At 33.9% G+C, this 19,976-nt stretch overlaps 2 protein-coding genes across 2 annotated transcripts; one reads left to right on the top strand and one right to left on the bottom strand.

Moving 5' to 3' along the window:
* The first annotated feature begins 9,245 nt into the window (after positions 1-9,245).
* Positions 9,246-10,256, top strand: LOC150103885 (innexin inx2-like). Its single transcript, XM_090397083.1, has one exon. The coding sequence runs from the start codon at positions 9,246-9,248 to the stop codon at positions 10,254-10,256; it is 1,011 nt and encodes a 336-aa protein (XP_090253209.1).
* Positions 10,257-16,625: 6,369 nt separating this feature from the next.
* On the bottom strand, positions 16,626-18,146 carry LOC150103884 (innexin shaking-B-like). The gene has a single exon (XM_090396628.1). The coding sequence runs from the start codon at positions 17,981-17,983 to the stop codon at positions 16,898-16,900; it is 1,086 nt and encodes a 361-aa protein (XP_090252754.1). The 5' UTR covers positions 17,984-18,146; the 3' UTR covers positions 16,626-16,897.
* Between the last annotated feature and the right edge of the window lie 1,830 nt (positions 18,147-19,976).

Below are 19,976 nucleotides of genomic sequence, written 5' to 3'. Positions count from 1 at the left end.
CGAATTTACCTATGGTAAATGTACCACAAATAATCCCAAATTTGATCTTTTAAAGCAGTTTAACCTTCGTGATTCCATCAGGGAAATAAGTTTTTTTAAAAGGTCGTATTTCCGTCAATAACAAGTAAAGGAATCCTCAACATTTTTCTGTAATTTAAATGAAGGAGAGCTGAATGGTAATCAAGCTACATCCAAGACTTCAGATTCACCCATCACGAAGTACTCTCGTGACTAAACAGCATAATACAAACATCTTTTATTTAACACATCAAACCATGTTGGAGGATTTTCTCTGCACGTTTCATTTTACTGATATCCATTTCATAATTGCTTTTAACCCGCAACCCTCTTTTTCCCAGTATATCTTAGTTAACTACGATCCTTAAACCATGAGAGTGCAGCTACATGACCGGACAAACCTTGTATTATAAGACTCTTAACATCATTTATATAGATTACAATAAGTTTTAAACTGTTAAATAGGTTTGTTCTTGAGAACAACCGCCATGTTATTGACCGACAATTAAAGATCTCTATCGAATGTATGCATCTTTTAAAACAGTCAAACAAATACATTAAAAGCTAGAGTGAAATCAAACGTATTTTGCTTTATGTAATTTAGATATATAATTCTGCTTGCCTAATTTTGCTACTAAAATAATCTAATTAAAAAAATAAAACCACAAGGACTCAATAATTTTTAATAGACATCCTAAATAACCGGAGTTATATATTAATTCTGATACATTTTGTTCCAGGATGCGAGGAACAAAATCTATCAGAATTAATTAGGATTAGGACTTTTCAACTAAACGTTGAAATACTTGCAACAGTCTAATAAAACGAATCTAATAGATTCTGATGCATTTTACAAAGCGAACCTAAATAAATATTTACAGATAATATTCTGTCCGGTAATGCTGCTTTAAGAGATGATATTCTTCCGCCGGTTTGCAAAAAAATATTCCTTAAGTTCTCCTATGAAAAGGAGATTCATATTTTAAGGAGATGCTAGAGCCGATATGGTTTCTGTCTGTTATTCATTATTGTTATAAATCGTAAAAATAGTGGATCCACAACTACTGACTTTCTTTTGTCTCCTACTCTGAAGATTATGTTGAAGTTGGTGTGAATGTTGATGTAGCAAGCTAGAATTTAGTAATTAAACTAAAAATACAGAATTACGAAAAACCGTTTCGACAATGTTATCTCTATAACATCCAACCAACATCAACGTACTTATTAAAACATTTTTTGTCTTGTAAATTAAATTCAAATGAGTCCTATTTTTCCATCTTAAAATCTTCAGTTATGGAAGCAGTCAGGTAACGGAAGTTTATATGAAATTATTGTAATATTACAAATGTATATGTTTGCACTAAGGAAATTTAAAATGTGGCTGCCCAACACTGAACTAGAATCCTTATTGTTAACAGTACGGTTCCCTGTTGCATTGATATCGATTGGGAGTAAGCTCAGGGTTTTCCCTGCTTTTCGTTATCTACTGTTCAGTATTTGAGCTGTTTTAAAGTCAGACTCACCCAGACACTACCGTGTTTCATTATCACTAAACGTTAATGTTATATTGACTCTTCACTAATACCCAACCAATATAAATAAAGGTTGGGTATTAGTGGAACGTTTATCCCAAACTTTGTCCTTTGGTCTTAATGGTTTCTACTCCGTTGTATGTATTGTCATTTAAGATCCAAAAAGTGCCAGTCTCATAAAATGATTACAAATAATCAGTCACATACAACTGCTGGAAGAATGAGTTTTATTATAAAACGCTATGAGTAACATAAAAAGTAAAAAGGATGTCAAAATGAAGGCGATATATATTTTTTATTAATCAGTTGTTTAAAAAAACAGATAAATAGAAAACATAACATTTGAGTTGGGGTTCCTATATGTGGAGCGATTCCGTAGCTGAATGGATATCAAAGATTTTTTTGGATGAAAAACAAAAAGTCTGAGGTAGAATCACACTTAGATTTATTTAGGCTGTTAAATCTTCATTGAACAGCCTGGATTATAACCTTCTACAGGTTATAACCTATAGAAAAATTAAATATATTTGCACTGGCTAAACTAATTAATACTATTCAATATGTTAGAAGAAGATCTAAGCCAATATTTCACAGTGATTTACTCGATGGCGCACCAAATTCGAAATGTTAGGGAACTTTTTTATTTCATTATTTTTACCTTCTAACTAGGATACTTAAGAATCAACTCTACATAACTACGAAATGACCTTAAAGTAGCCTGTGATGAGTACAACGAACACTACCTTCTGATGAAGTTAATTTTGCATAAATAATAGCAATAAGTCAGCTGCTGGGATTCAAAGGCAAGTGGAGACCAGTCCGTTTAAAAATACAGAGGAAAATGATAGGGAAAATAAAACAGTTATACTAAGGAGATTTATTAGAGTCATGTCGGCACACAAAACGAATATACTATATTTACCGAACCTATCATTGATAGGATTGCCATAAACATTATCAAAACAAAACAAAAAAGCATTATTGATAGAAGTTAATACTAAACAAGAAGACAAACTACTTGAGTGAGAGGAAATTCATATAGAAGATAAAATATGTAAGAAAGTTTTTAAGATTACTTCGAGTTCATCACCGTTTCTGCGTCTTCGTAGGACATTCAATAGCGATGATATTCTTCGATTGAAAACAGTCGGATATGAATTCGACCCAGGATGTTAGGAACCTTTACAAAACTTTTTAACTGAATATGAACAATCGGTCTCATATGGAGGAGACAGAGTCTTACCTCCCAGAAACTCACGTTTGTATTCCCCAAAACAAGAAATTCAGCCCAAGAACACTCTTAGGTACTAGTAACAGATTATATAGATAGAATTAACTTCCTTGTATATCGTTAATTAGGTTTTTAAGAATCAAAGTTAATTGGCTGGGACAGGCCAGTGAGGCTAGTTATCATGAAGATGAGATGAAGAACTTTGAGATGTAATAATTCTCCTGTCAAAAAAAAAAAAAAAAAAAAAAGAAATATTTTTTGGAGAAAGCAGTGAACTAATGTGTAAACAAGAATCATCAGATATTCTACAGGAAATAAAAAAAAACCTTTCACGGAATAATCAAAGAACATTTTGAATAAAAGACAAAATTTTTGATAGAAACAAGTTATTTTCTCCTTCGAGAAACGCACTCAATGTCTTTTTGAATCTAAATCTGAATATGTACTTCTGTGAAGATATTCATACTTATAGAAATGTTTGTATTTCAACAGTTAATTCAAATATAAATATTTACACTTATATTAAGACCAAAACTTTACATTTAGTACAGAAGTAATTAATGTTCACTGCCCTCTGAGTGAAACAGAGCTCATGAGAGTAAGAACAGCATTTTATCTCCATCCATTTTAAAAATATATAGTGTGTGCACAAAATAATGGCAGAAAGGCAAGTTAGGAGTAAAGGATTGTACATAGTAATCCAGAAAGAATGTAGAAGATAAACATTATAAAAGCGACAAAATTCTAAAACGGCATCTAAATGAATTAATGTGCATAAAGGGATCAAAGATGATAAGATATCGATGCTAAAGATAAGTGTTATGATCGCATCGAATAATTCTTTGAAAAATTATTAACCTATGGAAGCGAGAAAATATAAATTGCAATGATGATGATAATAATATTCTAGTACTGGGAATAGAAAAAACGTTATTAGAAATATAATATATGAGAGTGGATGGTGCAACTAATATAATACTTCACCATGTAAAAATGACATAGGGTGAAAACCGGAGCCTGAGTTACCCTGTATTATGAAAATAGACAGTGTATACATAAGCTTTCATAATATAGTGCTAAATCAGGCACCAAGTTCAGCTACTTCGAACAGTTTTCAATCAATATAGACTATTAAATATCGAACTAGATAACAAAATATAATATGATCTGATTAAATAAGCTAATAAAAAATAAAATATAAATTAACCAAATCAATACATTACTCATATATAAAACAATGTTGATAATGTTTAAACTTAATTTAATAATAGGTGGATTTGCAAGTCCAGTCAAAAATGAAATAACTGATAAAAGATCACAAACCATCTCCAATAAAGCCCGAAGGAACATAGCGAAGCTAATTGCATCAATGACGAAACCATATATTAAAAAAAAAAACGCAATACAGTGTTCTTTACTATTAGAATTTGGGAACGTGTAAACAGAGGCAATCTAAAGTGATAACACGTTTACACGAAAAAAATAAATGATTAATAGAACAGATATCAGAAACTAAATGACATAGGGATCTATGAAAATATACCAAGACAGAGGTGAATTGGTGGCATTAAGATTTTCTTATAACTTAAATGACTGAATGGAAGACCTGAAAATAACAACGCAGATATTTAAAACTGTAAAATAGTGAAATATCTGTGAAATGGAGAATTCTGAATTGGAGTTGATTTATCCCAGTATTCCAATAACATATTCCACCTTAATACACCGCAATTTCTGTATTTATTCTCTTTACAAATCACTTGAAAATTCGACATTTCGGGTCTTTGAACTCGTCTGTGAAACCTCAACTAAAGTTAATCCTGGTAGCCACCTTCTTACACTTACGTATAACCAGATGGCATGCCAATCACTGCAACTCCTGCACTATATAAATAACATGCTCACTTTGACGCGGTCGGTCGTCACGTTCGACTCTCTAACTTCGCTTCTGCTTTCTCGAGTTATAATAATAATAATAATAATAATAATAATAATTTACAGGAAATCTGTCACCAACACCTACAACGACACTTACAACATACTAGTGTACAGCAAATTCATAATCTTTTCCAGACAGAAATATAAACCATGCATTTAATTTATAGTTAATGGTGTCTTTTGATTTATTTCCTTAAATATATCGCTCTTTTTTCTTTTCAATGCGGAAGAGTAATAATGAGAGTAATAATTATGTAATAAATAAGACAATTTAATTATAAGATAATAAATGGGTATTAAAATAATAAATTATATATTATATAGAACTTATTTGAAGCGTTTTAGATACAACATGAAATCAATTCTAAATATATTTTTATATTCAACTTAATAAATTTACTTAATATAACTTTACTTCATTTTTCACGCATCTTGTAATATTTCACACATTTTCAAAATCCGAATTTGTAATTGAAAATGACCTTCTTAATCAGAAACGTTTTTTTTAGAGATGTAAAAGCATCTCATTTGTGAGTTTATTTCTACAAGTTTTACAAACAGAAATGCAAATTATCCAGATTTTACTTTTTTTTTATTTATCACACATCAAATAAAACTTTCAAATAAATATGGATAGATTCTGCAAGATTAATAACACATCCTGATAAATTTAGAGCAACCGTATGATCGAATTTGGTTACCTTGACACTATAAATAAAATTGATGGATGCTACCATATATCAAATCAAAATGCATTTATGCGGTGGTAGCGAAAAAAAAAATTCCCTAAAAGAATTGTATTTCCATACTTATTTTATTACGTGTTGCTCCATTTTTACCAACGTCATGTTATCAGTACATGGCAAGTAAAAGCATTAAGAAATGAAGCGATTGTACTTCCTCTGTCCTAGATTTGGCAATGGACGTACCACCTTCCAAGTCACGGCCAACCTCAAACCTCTCAGGGCAATATTTTTAATGGTTTTGATGGGCAACTTTGCTAGCAAGTACGCTTAATCTATTTTAGATATTGTACGAGAGATTACATGAATATTTTCATTTAAGTAATGATCTTTAGCACACAGACACACGTACACATAACAGATAGAAACAGAGAGAGAGAGAGAGAGAGAGAGAGAGAGAGAGAGAGAGAGAGAGAGAGAGAGAGAGATGACAACTATTACGGATGAAATTATAAATTATAATTCTTAGTTGGCTGGAAATAAAATGGATTCAAGAAGGTAACATCGCAGGAAAAACAGATGGCAGGTGAGTAATGGAAATGACTAGAAGAGGAAGGATTGATTGATATTGGTACGGCATATTTAAAATGGGAATATACGGAAGAGAAAAGATTAAAAGAAATATGTCCTAAATGAAGTGAGAAGTATTAAGAAAGGTACACGCTGTCGAGCAGTTGAAACTAAGAAAACATGAGACGGAAGGAGGGTATAGAGGGAAGATTCAGCTGCACCTAAGTCAAGTATGAAAGTAAATGGTAAGTATAATTAGAAAAAAAAAACTGAGAAATGTCATTAGGAACGTTAGGAAACTGCTCAATAGACTGAAGTCATTTTACGATTAAATTAGTTGTAATATTAAACTCTGGTGCAAGATAAGAATTTTTACTACTAATTTCAGAATTACGAATATACAAAACAATTATAAACATTGTTTGGTATATTCGTATTTTGTATAATGAAAATGAATGAAAAACAGCTTGAAATTTGTATTGATTCTTAAGATATTCAAAGATTTCGAATAAAATGTACTAATTTTCTTCAAAGAAGAAGAACTCTCGATCCGAATTCGTTTTTTTCCGTTTCCCCTCTCTCTAATAACCACCAACACATCTACTCCGAGTTAGTTTAATCTATTGAATTGATTAAGTCCATGTCTCAAGCATTCTCATGTGGTATAAAATAACCAGTGGAATCAGTGGTCGCAGTTCATAATTTTGACTATTTATATTAATTAATTATATTATTTATTAAATATTAATTTATATTAATATCAGCTACTATGTCTTATATCATTTTTATAGCAAAACAGTTTTTTTGCGTGGAACTTTGCTTATTTTATTAATGTTAATAGTAACATAATGAAGTATAACTTTATAGCATTTTATACGTTTCTATGGATGGCAAAATTGTAATCAATTTACAGGCAAAATGAGTTACAGTATTTGAATGGAAGACGAAAGTTCAGAAGTATTCAAGGGTATCTTTAAAATAAGAAGAAATCAATAAATTAATCAAAAGAATCAGTGATATAAAAGTAGAAAGATGAAGAGGAAACGCTAAATGACATAGACATACGAGAACAAAGAGAACTTTAAGCACAATAGAAATGGGCGGATGAAATCAGATTTTGTTTTTTAATTTAACAGTGTTTCATTTAATGGTTATATATGCGTTTATAAATATGTCCTACTTTCTAAAAGATGTTTTAATTTTCTTCCTAAAATGTCTTAGCAGTTACATTCATCTACTCATAAATCATCTCATTTGAATATTCAATATACAAATAAAATTGCAAGACAAGATCATAATTATCATATTCGACAATCAAGTTGGATTTTTTCCAACTAGAAAGTTTTATTCAATATCAGGATAAGGATAAGGACTGGCTTAAAGGGGCGAAGCAAGAATGCTTTTTATCTTCCCCGTTATCTGTAAAGAACAGTGTAAGAATAAGATTTTATTGAGCTATTAAAGCTCTGATCATGTTAAAACTTTATTGGCTACAGCATTGCCATCCATTACCCTCCAATGGTGTTAATCTCACCCACTGCCCATTGCGTATATCCCCTATTCAATATCTTATAAGGACTGGCTTAAAGGGGCGAAGCAAGAATGCTTTTCATATTCCCCGTTATCTGTAACTGTAACGGACAGTGTAGGGATAAGGTTATTGAGCTATTATTAAAGCTCTGATCATGGCAGGAGGGTAACAGCAATAGCTAGCCGAGCCTCAGTTAGAGCTTCATTAGCTACAGCATTGCTATCCATTACCCTCCAAGGGTATTGGATTGAATGAATCAATCACCGCATCTCACGGTCGATTGATTCATTCCCTATTCAATATCCTTATAGTCCTTATAAGGACTGGCTTAAAGGAGCGAAGCAGAATGCTTTTCATCTTCCCCGTTATCTGTAGAGGACAGTATAGAGATAAGGTGTTATTGAGCTATTAAATTAAAGCTCTGATCATGGCAGGAAGGTAACAGCAATAGCCGAGCCTCAGTTAGAACTTCATTGGCTACAGCATTGCCATCCATTACCCCCAGGGGTATTGGATTGAATGAATCAATCACCGCATCTCACGATCGATTGATCCCTCCGCATCCTATTCAATATCAATTTTGGATGTTTTCTATTATTTGTATTAATGATTTTCATTAAATGGTGTAAGAACAACTCTATAATTTTAGAGACTTTAATTGCTTAAAAACTTTTTATCCTTATATTTCTTAAGCAGTATTTTCAGAGTATATAAAAATATTTAAGAAATAATTAAAAATCTGTAGCCTATCGACTAGAGTAATAATGTATTTATAAGTTTACAACTTATAAGATTCTCGCTGTGTGGAAAGCATAACAATAATATGAAGGCTCAAAATTTGATTTTTGTGAAGAACAGTCATAATACCTATTTCTGAGTAAAATTACATTTTCTTATATTTCACTTTTATGTTCCTCAAATTATTTAGAAATAACAAATAGATAATAATACTTTTTTAAAAGATTTATTTGTTTCGTAACTGAAATCAAATTTTTTGGAAATAACGAAAAGAAAGATTAATTTTCAATAATTTCTTTATTCACCGTAATATATACACAATGAACTTTACTTGTTCCAAATAAAAAATAATCATAATGCTTTAGTATATTAATACTAAATGTCTTGAATTTAATCGACATAGCCATATTAATAAAGATTTTTTTTCTAATGCAAAATTGTTTAGTTTTATTAATATTTTAGATCGTTTTAAAAATAAATTAACCATTTAATGTTTAGATAACCAATTTCATAAAAAAAGTTTAAAATATAATCGTAATCAGTATAAAATACAAAAATAATATAAGATAATGAATTTTTAAAATTATTTAAGCCAAATCAAATCACAATCTTATAATTAGTAGATGCAATATTATTTGGCATGTAACGATTACTTTTTGTTATGATTTTTAAATACTACTAAAAGAGTAGTATTTAAAAACTCTAGTATAGTATCTGTTATACTAAAACAGATACTATACTAGATATAACTCGATATTTTCTTCTAAACTTCTAAACTAAACCCTCCGTTACAGTATATTAAGTGCTATGAAAACATGCTATAATGTCAGAGTGTTATTTACTTAAAAAGTTTTATATATTCTCTAAGAGCTGTCGACTCTGAGAAATTTATTTAACAAATATCTTAGTAGGTTACCTCTTATCGCTTTCTATGACAGTCTTCATATCTGTGCAGGATAATTTCCTGTTATCAACCTAAGTCGTTACTTCAGTCTCGGTCTTGAATGTCTCGCTCAATTCATACGCGTGCTATGGATTTGTTTTTAAAGCATCTAATGCCAATTGTTAAGCCTAAAAGAAAACAAAGAAAACTACTGAGGTACAAAAAAGTGAACCTGAGTCCAAAACCACCCCCATTACGATTCAAGTCAGTGATTGATGGTTGGGTATTTCAACTTCATTACATATACACCGTGCTATGTCTGTTGGCCTTCAGCCTTATCGTAGCTGCTGAAGAATACGTAGGAGATCCGATTGAATGTATTTCAAGAGATGACATCCCACACAACTTACTCAATATGTACTGTTCGGTTCATGCAACATACGGTGTGGTCAAAGGATGGCCAAAACGTGTTGGTGTGGAAGTACCTTATCCAGGAGTAGATGAAAATATCGAAGGAGATGAAACTATTTATCATGCCTGTTATCAGTGGGTATGCGTTTTCCTTCTGCTACAATGCATCTTCTTTTACATTCCTCACTTCTATTGGAAATACTGTGAAGGGATGCGTATGAACTACATGTGCCTGAATTTGACCTCTATCATAAGCCCGTCCAAGAAAGAATCCGAATGTTTTGTGCTGTTGGACTATTTGCACGATGAAAGGAAACGCCATACTCTTTATTCTGTTTACTACGTCATGGCGGAGGTTATGAACTTCCTCAACGTGGTAATTCAGCTAGTTCTTGTAAACGTCTTCTTAGGAGGTGCCTTTACAACTTATGGAACGAAAGTCATCCAGTTTACTGAATGGGATCGGAAAGTCCGGGATGACTCCATGATTCGTGTATTTCCTCGTATGACCAAATGTACTTTCCATCGATACGGGTCCTCTGGGGACGTGCAGAAACATGACGTCATGTGTCTTCTTCCCATCAATATTTTTAACGAAAAAATTGACGTCTTCATTTTCTTTTGGTTTTTCTTTCTTGCTACGGTTAGTGGCTTGCAACTTATCTATAGATTAGCAACGATAGCACTAAAAAGATTTCGATATCTGATCCTACGATTCTGAGTTTCAGAGGAAAACCGTGATCACTTGTGGAAAGTTTTGAGGGAAGAAGATGTGGGCCATTGGTTCATACTACAGTTGCTATCGGAAAATATTGGTACAACGGTTTTCGACGACGTTATTCAGGGTTTGGCGCATAGAGGCGAGGACTCTAACCGACATCACTTTGCTCGAGATGGAATCACAGAAAGTGTTGAAATATGTAAGACAGGTGCTCATAGAGAATGTGGGTAGTAGAATTTTGGAAGGAGAATTACACAAACAGTTTGTGTATCACGAAGATCCAGGGAAAACCCGTGCTGGGGCCACTGTACATTAGGAAGAAGGGATAACAACCTCTCCATGGAGAAAAGATGGCTGTTTATCATCTGTATTAAGCGATTAAGATGACTTTATTTCTTTCCAGAACAGGTATTGTAGTTAAGTATGGCTTCCGCATTTATTGAAAACTGCAAGGGAGAAGTAGCTATCTCCCTGAAAATAGTGACACCATTTTATGTCATTTATATATTAATTAAATATATTTTTGTTGTGAAGATCATTAGGAAAATAGCATGAGTCCTCTTTTTTTTTGGTAAAGACAAAAAATCACCCTGCTTGAGGACCCTACCCTGCTCACTCACCGGCTGAATTACGTCAAAAAGTTCTGTCTTTGATCTCTAGAGAAAGACTTTCCAATTACCTAACCATTAATTCACTCTCAGTACTAACCGGTTTCTAACCATTGTTGGCTAGGAATCACATTACAGAAACAGGAGAGTGTTAAGAATGATTCAAAATTAAAGTTTCGTAAGCAATATATTTTTTTTGGGGGGGGAGAGATGGACCAAGTCCTTGACTCTTTATCCCTTCCTCTGATTGAAGAAAATCTGTGTGAATGGGGTGTTGTTGGGCTAAAAGCTCTAATCATGGCTGGGTTACAACAAGAGCCGAGCTTCAGTTAAAACTTCATTGGCTTCAGCATTGCCATCCGTTACCCTGGATGGTCTCTCCATTATCGTAAGCAATATATATGAGTCCTTATAAGAACTGGCTTAAAGGGATGAAGCAAGATTGCTTTCATCTTTCGCGTTATCGGTAGAGGACAGTGTAAGGATAGGGTGTTATTGAGCTATTAAAGCTCTGATCATGGCAGGAGGGTAACAGCAATAGCCTCAGTTAGAATTTCATTGGCCACAGCATTGCCATCCATTACCCTCCCATGGTTATGGATGAGTATATTCGACCATTCGCATCCAATATTAGCAATATTAAGCATCGTTAGCAATAGTCCTTAAAAGGACTGGCTTAAAGGGGCGAAGCAAGAATGCTTTTCATATTCTCCGTTATCTGTAGAGGACAGTGTAAGGATAAGGTGTTATTGAGCTATAAGCTCTGATCATGGCAGGAGGGTAACAGCAATAGCCGAACCTCAATTAGAACTTCATTGGCTATAGCATTGCCATCCATTACCCTCCAAGCATCGTAAGCAATATTAGATAAATATAATTATATATTATTTCAATATAATATATTTGAAATGGTGTATTATAATAGCTTCAATCATCTGCTAACCTAAATTTAATTATGAATGATATTCTAACTTTGAATTGACAATAAAGGTTACTTTAATTCTTCTAATTTGTATACATAAGAAGTACTGTATAATAGAAATTCGAAAATATAATAAATCTTCTTTTTGTTATACAAATATAAATAAGTAAAAAAGAACAAAATGCATAAATTTCCATTTTTTATGTTTGTTAGTTATACTGTATACTTAAATTATGTGATCAAGCGCTTACGATGTTTTTAAAAATTTTATGTTTAAAAATAATTTTATCGTTTATTTTATACTGGATCGGTCACCGCATCTCACGGTCCGTTATCACTTCTATCTCTCTCACGGTCGATTGATTCCCTCTCCTCATCACTTCTATTTAGTCATCCAAAGCTATTTATAAATAATGATGATTTTTTTAAAATGGTGTATTTTATGAATAATAGTTAATTATCAATTTTTTCAATAATTAGACGACTATTAATTTGTATAGCAAATTTATTTATCTAGTATTTATTTTGAAATTTTAAATTTATTATCCTTTAGTTTTTCTTGAATAAATTAAGCTTAAAGAATTTTAAATTAATTAGTCGTGTGTGTGCTCACCAATAAAGTAAATTTTATGAGTTAAACATAGCAAAGCTCTGTCAATTAGAAAATGCTTCTGAAATTCAGTTTGTAATAGAATAACAGAATCAATTTAGCCTTTTATATATATATATATATATAAAAGGCTAAATTGATTCTGTTATTCTATTACAAACTGAATTTCAGAAGCATTTTCTAATATATATATATATATATATATATATATATGTATGTATTTATGAATATGTCAGAATTGCTATTATTATTAAATTTTCTGCTTATGGAGTTTACATCACTATTACTAAAACACACAAGATTTTTATGACGTCATGAGTATAAAACGATCAAATCAGAATCAAAAGATGGATATGCTAAGCAGCATCAAGACAGAGACAGAAAACGAAAACTTTATTCACAAAGTCAAATTCATCTATTAATAATTAAACCAACATACTAAAATTGACTCAAAGGCTACTTCATAAAGTTCTTCAGTCCATACTGGAAATATCGAAGTCAAAATATACATTGCAAACAGTGCTCAAAATTAAAAATGCTAAACCAGACATCCGGAAATGACAAAAATAAACATAACACAAATAAATATCATTCAGCATAAATATATATGTAAACGTTTTCCTAGATATACTTGAGAATATGCTGAACGTATCACTGATCTAACACATATCAGAATTATAATAATAAATGCTTCCTAGAAAGAGCACTGATAAAATAATTATATAGCAGCGATAATTATCAGTGCAGTATTTTTAATCAAGATAAAAATAGATACGTCAAAAATAAGTGATATATGTAACAAATGTGAAAAATTTAGTGCTAATAATATAGAAAAATTTGGAAACTTAGATAGTGCACGTGTCAAAATGTCAGAAATATCGAAAGGGTAAATTCAATAGCCGTGGTGTAAATACAATTTACATAAATTTGTCAAAACAATGGATAAATAAACAGACATGCGTCACACAATGTTTAAAAAAAAGATACCGTCTGACAAGAGAAACAACCAGCACAAGCATAATTTAATATTATTCAGAAAAACATTAACATTATGTATATAATATAATAAACAATATAATCAGCATGAAGAAACTCAAATAATAAAATTAAAAATAATTTAAAGTTAAATAACTATAAATAATTCTTAACACACCATGATGATTTTATAATAATAGAAATATATTTAATTATTATGGGAATAGTAACAGAAATGTGAAAGTGAGGGAAGGAGAATAATACCATACCCTTGGAAGGTAAGATGGATGGCAATGCTGTAGCCAATGAAGTTCTGAGGCTCGGCTATTGCTGTTACCCTCCTGTCATGATCAGAGCTTTAATAGCTCAATAACACCTTATCCCTACAGATAACGGGGAAGATGAAAAGCATTCTTGCTTCGCCCCTTTAAGCCAGTCCTTATAAGGAAAGTAACAGAAATGCGGATTCGACAATATTGTAGCAAAAATGGATGAAACCCTGGGAGAGTAATGGATGGCAATGCTGTAGCCAATGAAGTTCAAACTGAGGCTTGGCTAGTGCTGTTACTCTCCTGCCATGATCAGAGCTTCAATAGCTCAATAACACTTAATCCCTACTCTGTCCTCTACAGATAACGGGGAAGATGAAAAGCATCTTCCCCGTTATCTGTAGAGGACAGAGTAGGGATTAACAGATAACGGGGAAGATGAAAAGCATTCTTGCTTCGCCCCTTTAAACTAGTCCTTATAAGGACAAGTAACAGAAATGCAGTTTGATAAAACGCATGTTTTATAGCTTTCTTTAGGTTATGATTACCTTTGTAAAAAATAGCGTGCTCGCTAAATAAAGTACATAAATAAAACTAAATAGTGAATACCAGTTACAAATCGTTACTATATGAAAGATGAATAATAATAATAATAATAATAATATAACGTAAAGCGAAACGTTTGGAGAAATAAAATTATCTGTTTTTCATCAAGCTAATGTTGTAGATAATGATATCTACAACATTATTGAGAGGTGCAAAACCGAATATTTTACAAAAAGATAATCATTCTGTTTTACACGCCACACAAGGCTGAAATATAATCTGCGCTATTTTTGTATAAATTCAGAATTAAAAAGATATTATTAGTTTATTAGTTCTATGTACTTTACTAGGGGAGCTTCCCCCTTAGGGCCTACGGCGCCCAACCCCCCGAGTTCCGAGCTGGTAAGCCGGTAAGACAAAAAAAGTGACATAAAAACGTTTCAAATTTCGGCTTATCTTTTTATATAGAGAGAGAGTAGATTCAAGCACGCTATTTTTCACAAATGTAATCATTCCGGTAAACGTAAGAAGTGACATCATTGCTATAACAATTATTTCCTCCGTTATTTTTATACCAGTCTTAAACAGGCTTTGTTTTTATCGAAATGAATTTCTTTTGTTATTATTCCCATAATATATAAATATATTTCTATTATCATAAAGTTTCCCCTTAAAATAAAACATTACTAGACATTTTATGGATGCTTTTCATGATCATTTATTATTTTTGTATTCGATTCTTGTTTAAAGTGGAAGAGAGTTTTCTATTTCCGCAGATTCCCACTAGGACTGCTTTCAGTACTGTTTAATAGCGAATATCCAAAAGAGAAATGTAGTCGAAGGCATTAAATATGGCCTATTGGTAGCAACAGACTAATAGTTCTGATTTTAGTAAATCTAATATTTAGTAGCATATGTTTAATTACAGGTAACAAGTTTCGTATGAAAACCATAAATGAATTACACAACATGACCTAGTCAGAAATCTCAAAGTTGGCCAGAAGAGAATAAATTCAATCACGCTGAAATTATTAAAACTATCGTTTATCCCATCTTATTCCAACAACAATAGCAACACGAAATGCCAAAGGAAACTTTTCAGTTGTTAAGCTCTACTAACAAGTAACAATTAATGTCAATAAAAAAATTAACTCATGGTGGTCCCCATATGAAACAAAATGAGCAGTTTATATATTTATGATTAAAGAGCCGTATCATTTTTCCAGTTTGGTCTAAAATCTGACGCGTTTTTAGTAATCAAAAGATAAAATTAACGCAGGTTTAATACAATTATCAACCAACTGCATTCCCAATTTAAGGAACTGTATGTTAATAATCGTATTGATACTGCTAGCAATATAACTAGATACTTACGGTTACTATTCAAAATTTACTACTTTTTTGTTATTAACTAAATGTGTATCTAACAAGGCAGTGTTTTGTGTATTTTATCAGAAAGGCAGTTGATAATACTCTCGAATATACAAGGGATTTGATCGTCCATATTCGTCTACGCCTATAACTATTCACAATTATCTCGTGCTATCCTTAAATGGTTCAGCGAATAAGCCTCACACAAGACAAGATGTGCACTAAATCACTTTAAGAGAGTCATAATAAAGTACTATCAATCACTATACATAGCTTTATTCGGCCATCTGAATAAACGTTAATGAGGTGATTAAGTCAAAGGCAGAGATTAGTTCAAAACGAGTCCACTAATAGCATTATTATGAAACCGAAATTAGACAGACTTTCCAGACAATTTGCCTTCTGGAAAGACACAAATTTTATGTGATTACTGCTGTTAAATACAAATGCTTGTCCAGTAGTCAAAATGTGCATCTAACTACCTTAAGCGTTGTGTAACTATGTAAACTTTTCTGAATAGATCTACCTTCTGAAAACATTGGTAAAGATAAGTAACACTTTAATCTTAATTTTTTTTCTACATTTCAGGTCTTTCTTCTTCGTACATTATATACATTGAAGTAAAGAAATGTGTAAGTTTAAGATACATCGAAGTTTTAATTTGCATAAAATTAGAACTCTGCTGATTAATTTTTTTTTCAACTGTCATTTTTTTGCATTTTTAATTCACCGACAGTAAATTTTGATATATTAAAACGAGCCCTGTGCACAGAATATTTGAATTCGAATTTTTTTTTTTTAAACTTATTTATTATTTTTAACTACTTTCCCTTGGAATTAGAATATGAAGTGAATATATAATGAAATATCTGTGCTTTTTATAAATATATGTTTTAAAATTTAAACATTGGATATGAAAAGCTGCATAATAGCTACATTTTAACACTAGAAGGAGTAATGCATAGTCCAGAAAATTTGCCATTTTTCTCATCCATAAACTTTGATATTATATGAATAAAATCTATTTCCAACGCTAACGTTATAAATATCTGGTAATGAAAAGTGCAGCGTACATACTCTTTAACAGAAACTCGGTCCCAAGCTGAAACAATACATATTGAACAAGGCCCGTTTTTTAGTTATACAATCTATCGTTCCGTACTTACATCAGGTTATCATATTCTGTACAATCTATAATTCACACTCTCAAGATGGTAGCGAAACTATTGGAAGCTCGTGCCATTTTTGTTTTGGCGGTCGTAGAACGTGCTACCGAGAAAGAGAAAGAGGCAGGCTTGGAGGCACTGAAGGAACCAGACAAGGTAAGGAGGCGAAATGTTTCAAGCAGCCTCTTTAGGTTCTGTGGTCATCCTCTTTGCCATTTCGGCAACCACTTCCTTGAAGATAACGGCGTCGATGTTCTGTCCCAGCATATACACAAGGAACCAATCTCCAATGGACCCTCGACGTACCACCGTGTGTAAATGATCGAGATGTAGTACACGGAACCGCATGTTTAACAGATAAACCCTGACAAGGGGGCAGGCAGCAATTATGACGCGAAAAACTAACACTATTCCTGTCAGGGCGGAGAGAATGATGAACCAGAACCATAAAAAGATGTAAATCTTTTCGTTAATTATGTTCAGAGGCAGGATGCAGAGTGCATCGTGAGTTTCCATGTTTCCTGAAGATCCATATTTGTAAAATCTGCACTTGGTCACTCGCGGGAAGATCCGTATCATTGGATCCACTCGATCCTTCTGGTCCATCTCTGCGTATTTGATCACCTCGATGCCGTATTTCAGAAACTCGCCGTCGAAGAAGCGGTCCATGAGAAACATTTGGCCGACAACGTTTGTGAATGCGAGAATCTCACAGAAAAAATAACGCGCAGCATACCAGTCATGTTGTCGCAAGCTGCTCATGAGGTAGTCCACCAACAATTTCTTCTTTTGTTTCTTCTCAGCTTCGGTGCACAAACCAACGTCCAGATCCATCATCAGTGCTTGGATCTTACCCCCTTCCCACATTCGCCAGAGCCACCGGGGCACGTAAAAGAGGGCAGCTTGGAAAAACAGAGTAAAACACACCCACTGGTAGTATCTATGGTAGCGGAAGTCCTTTTCCTCCTGAGTGGCATCGATCCCTGGATGAGGAACGTCTTGCCCCACCTTCTTCTGGTACGCCTTGTTGATAGTGAAGGTGGTGTGAATCCAGCAGAATGTGTTGATGACCGACTCGGGGATTTCGCTGCTGTGGATGCAATCGATGGGTTCTCCGACAAACTGCTTGGTAGTGACGACGATACAGAAGGCCAGCAACACCAATACTGTGACGGTGTAGTGGAGCCTGAAGACGTTGTTGTCTATGTGAACCCGGCTGATCTTCAGCAGGCTCTTCAGACTCCGCAACACGTCTAACATGCCGTAACTTGACTCGCTCGACTCGGAGCCACTCCTCTCCCTACCACGCCTGGCCCGCGGTGCTCGCCGACAACGACCCTCCTCAGACTGGCCTACAATGGTGCCGACGTCGTTAGAGCTGCCAAAATCCAACAGCCGGGCACCTGAAGATGCCACCACCCACTCTTGCGGCTCTTCCACACGCACACTCAGAGTAAGGGAATCCCCGCACGGGACCGGGGAAAGGCACTTGGGCTGTTAGTCATCTTTTCCGTCAGTCTGGTCCCATATTGGCACAACGCTTAAGTCTCGGCTACACAGTTCGCCACATTCGTCCCGACACATCGCTCTGTCGTTCGGATAGGCAAGTACAGGGAATTCCCCAGAGCGGGCGGGTGGCAGACAACCTTGGCTCGAAGCCTAACTAGTTGGGCCCAAGCGTAACTCGATCCGCTCAGCCCACAAGGGCACGGGGCAGTAGCAGTTACGAGGCCTAATTTTAGCTGGCCGATGCATCCCCCGCAGGCTATGACATCAAGAGGCGCTAGTCAGACCATCGTGGGGACGAAGTCGGGGAAGAAGCCCTAACAGGCTCCCCCACTATCAACAGTGAGAACGGTCCTGTGGAGCGAATATTTTGGACTTCATTCCGTTGCTTCTTAAACTGCACGGACGACGGGAGAGCTTCCGTGGAGCACACACATCGTTAAGAAAGACAACCCCCATGTTAATATCATCGGTCGAAGGAAAAAGAAAATCACCGCCGTCTGTCCGTTCTTACCTGGGACACTCCATGCGTACCGCTTTTCGTTTACAAAGGATGCTTCTTCGGTTACGACCGCACTAAGTCCCGCTCTTTTCCTCTCTGCACCGTCCGATCTCACTAGCGGCTGCCTCCGCACTGACGGCGACCTCTAGGAGCAAGTGACCGACTTGAGGCGGAAATGTGTGCGTCAAAGTGGAGATCGCGCGCTGATAGCAATCGTACCGCTTCGAATAAGTGCATAGGAGCTACCAAAGAAGCAAAAGTAAAGGTAGGTGGAAGAATAATTGAAGACATGGAAAGATGTACGATAAAGGTACTATAATTTTGTTAACTTAATTTATAACATGTGAATTAAATATACTGTTAGTTATTTACTTTCTATGAAGATAGCATTCTGGGGATAAGTTCAATGGTATTGTGTAAGAAATAAGTGATTCTAACAGTTTTAAGTTTTCATTCCCCCTTTATATGTAGCTCTACCACATAACACAGCAGACATTCAGAGAAGCATGCATCGAAATCACAACCTTCAGTAATGTATAGAAAGATCAATGGACCTAATGGTTAAGTCTTCAGTTAACGATTGGACTGGCATCATTACTGACAACAGAGAATCAGCGATAAATGAGCTGGAATGTATCTTATAATTATATATATAATTTTAATATAATTTCAATTTATACCATTGTTTATTTGCAGATAGGTAATCATCATACATACTGGGCAAACTTCTTTATTTTACCGAACGAATTTAGAAAACTTTATCACATTTTAAAAGTCATTTCTACCATTCAGAATCAATAATCTAACCCACTTTATGTCAAATACCTATTTCATATGGCGTAAGTTTAGAAAGTGCAGTTCCAGATAGTTTCCTAATCATAACTACACACTGGTCAATGACGTAACCATTTTTTATTTTTATTTTTTCAATGGAGGCTTCATCTATGCAGATGAGAGGCGATATCTTGCGTATAATGACTTCGATACTCTCATTTCCCTTCAATAATTTAACTCTCCCACGTTACAGTCATAACACCGTAGTTGATCTGAGTAATACGGAAGTGCTCTCGGCTGTTACACAGTTATAGTTTTATGATTTATAAAATATCGCTAAAAAGGTAATTTAAAAGGCAGAGATTTGTTCTAAACAAAGTCCATTCACTGCATATATTTTTAAATATTTATACATGAAACTATAATACTTCGTGTGGTGCCATCGACATTACTGAGGTAAAAAGCGTTGCT

Source organism: Typopeltis vanoorti, chromosome 8 (assembly GCF_054136105.1).
Source record: "Typopeltis vanoorti isolate ZY-2024b chromosome 8, IOZ_Tvanoo_1.0, whole genome shotgun sequence".
Taxonomy (NCBI): domain Eukaryota; kingdom Metazoa; phylum Arthropoda; class Arachnida; order Uropygi; family Thelyphonidae; genus Typopeltis; species Typopeltis vanoorti.
The sequence above is the reverse complement of the archived record's forward strand: the minus strand, read 5'-3'. Positions and strand labels throughout refer to the sequence as shown.

Excerpts from the sequence above, each read along its gene's own strand:
- LOC150103885 (XM_090397083.1), top strand. The coding sequence starts at position 9,246 with ATGTCTCGCTCAATTCATACGCGTGCTATGGATTTGTTTTTAAAGCAT.
- LOC150103884 (XM_090396628.1), bottom strand. The coding sequence starts at position 17,983 with ATGTTAGACGTGTTGCGGAGTCTGAAGAGCCTGCTGAAGATCAGCCGG.